Here is a 7,006-nt window from a genome sequence, read left to right as displayed (position 1 = left end):
GTCTTGAGCACATGTACTATGGCTGCTAACTCCAAATCATGCGTGGCATAATTGAACTCATGAGGTCGAAGCTGACGTGAGGCATATGAAACAACTCTTCTGTCTTGCATAAGTACACCTCCAAGTCCTAGGCGAGAAGCGTCGCAATAAACTTGGAAATCCTTGCGTATATCCGGAAGAATTAGCACTGGGGCTGTAACTAAACGTTTCTTCAACTCCTAAAAACTGGCCTCACATTCCTCGGTCCATTTGAACTTGGTGTCCTTCTTGAACAACTCTATCATGGGCTTCGCAATCTTGGAAAAATTCTCAATGAATCTCCTATAGTATCCTGCGAGTCCAAGAAAACTGCAGATCTCTCCAATTGAGGTGGGTGCCAACCACTCAGTGACAGACTGAACCTTGGTAGGGTCTATTGCTATACCTTCTCTTGATATAACATGTCCAAGAAATCCAACTTCCTTCAACCAAAACTAGCATTTGCTGAACTTAGCATATAACTGATGTTCCCTGAGCTTCTTGAGAACTAATCGCAAATGTTCCTTGTGTTCCTCTTCATTCTTCAAGTACACCAATATATCATCAATGAACACCACAACAAACTTATCCAAGAACTCCATGAACACCTTATTCATCATACTCATAAAATAGGCAGAGGCGTTAGTCAATCCAAATGACATGACCGTGTACTCATACAGCCCATACCTTGTGGTAAACGCTATCTTAGGTATATCCTATTCTCGGATCTTCAACTGGTGGTATCCTGATTGAAGATCGATCTTGAAGAATACTTTGGCTCCCTGTAGCTGGTCAAACAAATCGTTGATCATCGGTAGTGGATACTTGTTCTTGATCGTCACTTCATTCAATGCCCGATAATCAACAACCATTCTCAAAGATCCATCCTTCTTCTCAATTAAGAGCACTGGGCTCCCCACGGTGATTAACTGGGTCGAATATAACCTTTCTCCAATAACTCCTTAATCTGCTTCTTAATTTCCTCCAAATCATTTGCGGGCATCCGATATGGTCTCTTCGATATTGGTCAGATGCCTGGCAACAGCTCTATCAAAAATTCCATGTCTCGATCTGGTGTCATGCCTGGTAATTCCTTTGGAAATACATCAGGATAATCCTTCACAACAGGCACTTCTTCCTGAATGACTCCTGAGAGTGAATTTACTTGAGTCCCCCTTGGCGCATGCCTAGACACGTACTTGATCCGTTTACCCTCTGGGGTGGTGAGGAGAATTGACTTACTTGCGCAATCGAGATTTCCTCCATACATCAATAACCAATCCATGCCTAGTATCACATCCAATCCTTGTGACTCCAAAATGATTAGGTCTGTGGGGAAAACATGCCTACCTATGGTCAATGGCATCAGAAAACATCCTCTACTTGCCATATACTCTGCTCCGGGTGAGCTTACTAGCATAGGTGTCTTAAGGGCTACGGTGGGCAACTTAAACTTATCCACAAATCCCCTTGATATGTATGAATGCAATGCACCTGACTAAAAAAGAACAGTAGCAGTAAATGACTTAATCAAAAACTTACCGATAACTGCATCCGACTGCTCTTCAACTTCCTCCATGTTAACGTGGTTCACCTGTCCTCTTGTCAAAGGGTTGGGCTTCTTCCTAGAACTTCCATTCCCGTTACCATTCTTCAACTCAGAACACTCATTGGCGTAGTGGCCAGTCTTCCCGCACTTGTAACAGGTGACATGACTTAGATCCTTCTTAGCGGGTGTTGCTGGGTTGGAACGGTTCTGATTGTTGTTTCCTCCATTCCCATTCCCATTCTTAGGGACACTATGGTTATGTGAGCTTCCTCCATTGTGAGTGTGGACTCCATGGTTATGATGGGTATGCCCTCCTGAGTTTGGGGTAAAACAAGGCTTCTGCTAAGCTCCAGAGTTGTACTTCCCCTGTCCATACTTCCTTTTGCGGCTCTCTATCTGCTACTGTGATACGTCTCCAACGTATCTATAATTTTTGATTGCTCCATGCTATATTATCTACTGTTTTGGACTATATTGGGCTTTATTTACCAATTTTATATTATTTTTGGGACTAACCTATTAACCGGAGGCCTAGCCCAGAATTGCTGTTTTTTTGCCTATTTCAGTGTTTCGGATAAACGGAATATCAAACAGAGTCCAAATGGAATAAAATCTTCGGGAACGTGATTTTCTCACCGAACGTGATCCAGGAGACTTGGACCCTGCTCCAAGGAACAAAAGAGGCAGTCACGAGGGTGGGGGGCGCCCCCCTAGGGCGCGCCCCCTGCCTCGTGGGTCAGCCTGGCAATGGGGAATATACCCATGCGGGTATTGCCCCCCATACCCGTGCCCGTGACACCAACTTCATGGCCATCCCCATCCCCATCCCCGTGCGCGGGGAGAGAAACTTTCCCATCCCCATCCCCATCGGGCTTTTCATCCCCACGGGGAAACCCACAACGTAAAGTGACATGCATTTCAAAAAAATTATAGCATGATTCTGCCCAAAAAACAGGCAACATTTCAGTAGAAACAGTTGCATTTCAGTAAAACAGGCAGCATTTCAGTAGAAACAGCCGCATTTCAGTATAATTACACAACAATTCAACATAACAATAGTATTCATCTAAAACAACAACATTTCATCTAAAACAACAACATTTCAGCACCTTAACAAGTCTCAAATGTCAAGTTTCAGCCACATAATAAAGTCTCAAACCTCAAGGTCTCAAGGTTCAGCCACATGATAAGTCTTAAAACTCAAGGTACATAGTAGTTCATAAACTTAGGAGAAGAACATTACAATTCAAAGTTCACACATGAATTTAAACAAATGTCTTTGCGAGCAAAAGAAGTGCAGCAAGCCAAATGGTTTAACACTTTAACATGGGCACATGGCAGCTTCATCTTGATTCTTCATGAATACTCAAGCACAACTTTCCAGATCAGGTGGGGGCAGCACCTACATGACAAGAGAGCACACAAAATTAAAAACTTAGAAATTGCGCACTAGCCAATTGTAGCAATGAGGAGTTACTTCACCTCTTGACTGTCTTGGAGACAAGTCCAGAAGCTTGTTGCACTACCATTATTGCCATCTACAAGAAAACATTTAGTATGCATGTATGAGTGAACATATAAAGAAAGAAGGCAAGACGAATGTAGGAAAACCATGATTGTAATAAGAACCAAAGTGTTAAGAACACACACCTTTATATTTGTTTCTTATCCAATCTTGTGAGCACATTAGAGCTTCTAACGTCTCTGGAGTAAGACTACAACGATGGTCGCTTATAACTCTACCACTTGTGCTGAATGTTGATTCTGAAGCAACGGTGCTGACCGGAATTGCAAATATGTCACGTGCTAGCATCCGCAAAGTGGGATAGCGTGTTCCAGCCACTTTCCACCAATATAAAACACTAAAATTTTCTTTGGAAAGTGGAACTAACTCATCTTCCAAGTAGCGGTCTAACTCAGATTTCATCCTAAAACCAGTTGGCCTTTTTTGAGCAACACGTTCAGTAAAGAGTGACATAAGGGCTAGGGCTTGCATTGAAGAAACAGAGGAAGAAGGTCCTGCTTCATCCGCCGCCTCCTCCTCAAGATTGTATTCCTCTAACACTTGGCATAACTTGGTAACTCAATCTACCACATACCCCTCACATTCTACGGAAGAAGGGTTGACACCATGCAACATTGCAAATCAAACAAGCAACATTTCACCTTTGTACCGAGGATCAAGAATTGTAGCCATGCCCATTAGACTTTGAATATCGGTCCAATACTTGTTAAACTTCTCTGTCATGCTAGCAGACATGGCTTCTATCACAGCATTGCCACATGTTGACCATTGTCTCATGTTCATTTTGATCTCACAAATCTTGGGAAAATATATGTTGGCTGTTACACAATTAGTTCCAGAAAAGAGTTCGATGATGTCAAAGAACAACCGGAGCCTCTCCACAACATGAATGGCAAAATCCCATTGTTCCTCACTAGGGAGACTGTCATATTGTCAACTTTCTTTAATCTCATGAAAACAGATCTATACGGGAGAGCAATACTAAGCATTGTGAAAGTTGAATTCCACCTAGTTTTGCAATCAAGTGTTAAGCTTCTTGTAATTTTGACCTTTTGATACTTTGCAATTTCTTCAAACTTTTCTACTCTTTTTGGTGAAGCAGTCCAAAAGGCCACACTATCTCTAATCTTTTCTATGGCTGGTTTCATAGCATCTAGCCCATCTTTGACAATCAGATTCAAAATATGTGCACAACAACGCATGTGAAGCAAGGTACCTTTCAGCATGAGCTTACTTGTTCCTATCTTGGACACCAACAGATCAACTGTCTTGTCATTAGTGCAGCAATTGTCAACCGTCACAGCTGCTAGCTTCTCATCAAGATTCCAGGATATCAAAGTTTCGTGCAGTTCTTCAGCTATAACCTCTCTGGTGTGAGCAGTAGGAACATAAATAAACCTACATAACCAGCAGTATATATTGAGTAACAACATCTTATATTCACAAGAAAATGCACTAAGTAATAAAAGAGCACCATATAGAACATATATTGAAAAACAACATCTTATACTCACAAGAAAATGCACTATAGTAATAAAAGAGCACCATATGTAAACAAGACAGCAGCATATGAAAACAAGCAGCAACATATACCTCACGATAACACTCCTAAGCTTCCAAGAATCATCAATGAAATGGCCTGTGATTGCCATGTAACCTTTCTTTTGGTTGTCAGCCGTCTACATATCAGTAGTAATAGCCACTCTTGATTTATTTCTAGCCATATACTCAATAGCCTTCTTCCTTTCAACTTTGTATGCATCCACAATATCCTTCCTATGAATGAATTATATACTAGTCAGATAGTGAAGGAATACAATATTGCAATGCATACCAAATAAACAATGCAAAAAAACTACCTAATAGTGTTTCTTGCCACCATTTTAAATAATGGTTGAAGGGAACTAACGAATCTTCGGGAACCTGCATGATCGACTATAGACAAGGGATACTCATGCAACACTATCATGGATGCCAACTCCTTTCTAGCACAAGCCTGATCAAATGTGTAATTCTCCACGGGTGCTTTTCCTTGGCTAGCAGAACCAAACCTCAGAGAAGATTGACTAAGGGTTTTATTTCCCTTGGTCTTGATCTTTCTCAATACACAAATGCCTAAGTGGTAATGAAGATGTTTGGTCCCATTCTTTGGTGCTCCTCCAAGCTCCTTATTGCAATAAACACACTTAGCCTTCCATTTTACTGCATCCTTCACTCTCTTGAACTCAGCCCACACAACCGAATTGAGTTTTCTTTTGGATGCAACTTCCACATTTTCCTCCTCTTCAGCATCATCTTCCTCTTCATCCCCTTCAGCACCATCTTCCTCTTCATCTGAAATAAAAATAAGATCTGCAAACTCATGGTAATCAACGGACTCGTCGAAGTCATCCTCCTCCTCCTCCATTGCATCCATTTGAGGTACACTTCCTGTCCCTGAATATGCAACTACATCTTGGCCACCACTATCTGTTGGTGGTGTGGACATGCTACCACCGGACATGCTATAGTTAACCAGATTATGAATTAGAAACTAATACGCCCGCCTATATTCCTAGATAAAACCCTAGGTAATGAACTAGTGCAAGCTTAGTAGTGATTCTCACCCAATCTTTGTGTTTCGGCCGGCGACGGATGGTGATGAGGATGGACTTGCAAGATGCTTGCCGGTGATGGACGATGACGGACTCGGTGGAGGCTTGCCGCTGCCGGTGAGGGACGGGGACGTGCTGGATGGAGGCTTCGGTTTGGGGGGGGGCGTCCTCCTCCTCTCCCACTCCCCGTCCCACGACCAGCCCGTCCTCCACCCGCACAGGTCCGGCCGTGGGAGGAGATGGGCAAACGGAGGCTCGTGTGGGCGCCGTTGTATGCTACTGGGGAGGACCGAGGAGAAGATGGAGGGGTGGGCTGGGTCCGGGTGGCAGAAGCGAGGAGCCGACCGGCGGTTGTGGTGGAGCAGGGCAGCGCCGGAGATTGCGGTGGTGATTTCTGGATCGGGCCTCGGGGTTGGGGTCGGGAGCAGAGAGGCGGCTGTGGGCTAGGTTAGGGAGTGGAGGAGGGAAAGAACTGAGGGAGAGGTGTGGGCGTGTGGCTAGGTTTAGGTTAGAAATTATTGGGCTTTTGGGCCAGTTGGGCTGTCCAACAACTCCAATGGGCGGTAGTGTTAATAGGTTACGGGTAAGCCGGGTATCGGGTATGGGTAATGTCATGCCGTCCCCATCCCCATTTACCCACTGGGTAAGGTATTTCACCCAAATGCTTCCCCATGGATATTAATATTGGTATATCCCTGTCCCCTGATATATTAATTACCCGCGGGGACACGGGGAACGGTTAACCATTGCCAGGTTGACTCGTGAGCCCCTCGTTGCTCCTCCGGCGTACTTCTTCCTCCTATATATACACACGTACCCCCAAACGATCAAAACAGGAGCCAAAAACCTAATTCCACCGTTGCAACTTTCTGTATCCACGAGATCCCATCTTGGGGCCTGTTTCGGAGCTCCACCGGAAGAGGTCCGTCATCACGGAGGGCTTCTACATCATCATAGCCTCTCCGATGAAGTGTGAGTAGTTTACCTCAGATCTTCGGGTCCATAGTTAGTAGCTAGATGGCTTCTTCTCTCTCTTTGAATCTCAATACAAAGTTCTCCCCCTCTTGTGGAGATCTATTCGATGTAATCTTCTTTTTGCGGTGTGTTTGTTGAGACCGATGAATTGTGGGTTTATGATCAAGTCTATCTGTGAATAATATTTGAATCTTCTCTGGATTCTTTTATGTATGATTGGTTATCTTTGCAAGTCTCTTCGAATTATCCGTTTGGTTTGGCCAACTAGATTGGTAGTTCTTGCCATGGGAGAAGTGCTAAGCTTTGGGTTTGATCTTGCGATGTCCTTACCCAGTGACAGAAGGG

The 7,006-nt window shown here is 43.8% G+C and overlaps 1 protein-coding gene across 1 annotated transcript; it reads right to left on the bottom strand.

Annotated features, from left to right (window-relative positions):
• Nucleotides 1–3,220: 3,220 nt before the first annotated feature.
• On the bottom strand, nucleotides 3,221–6,129 carry LOC125541225 (zinc finger BED domain-containing protein RICESLEEPER 4-like). The gene is made up of 3 exons (XM_048704687.1): nucleotides 4,952–6,129; nucleotides 4,686–4,868; nucleotides 3,221–4,490 (listed from the first exon to the last, which is right to left on the bottom strand). Exons 1-2 carry the CDS (start codon nucleotides 5,593–5,595, stop codon nucleotides 4,772–4,774), a joined length of 741 nt encoding a protein of 246 aa, XP_048560644.1. The 5' UTR covers nucleotides 5,596–6,129; the 3' UTR covers nucleotides 3,221–4,490; nucleotides 4,686–4,771.
• Nucleotides 6,130–7,006: the final 877 nt, after the last annotated feature.

Source organism: Triticum urartu, chromosome 2, assembly GCF_003073215.2.
Source record: "Triticum urartu cultivar G1812 chromosome 2, Tu2.1, whole genome shotgun sequence".
NCBI classification, from domain to species: Eukaryota; Viridiplantae; Streptophyta; class Magnoliopsida; order Poales; family Poaceae; genus Triticum; species Triticum urartu.
This window is presented reverse-complemented; position numbering and strand designations above follow the sequence as displayed.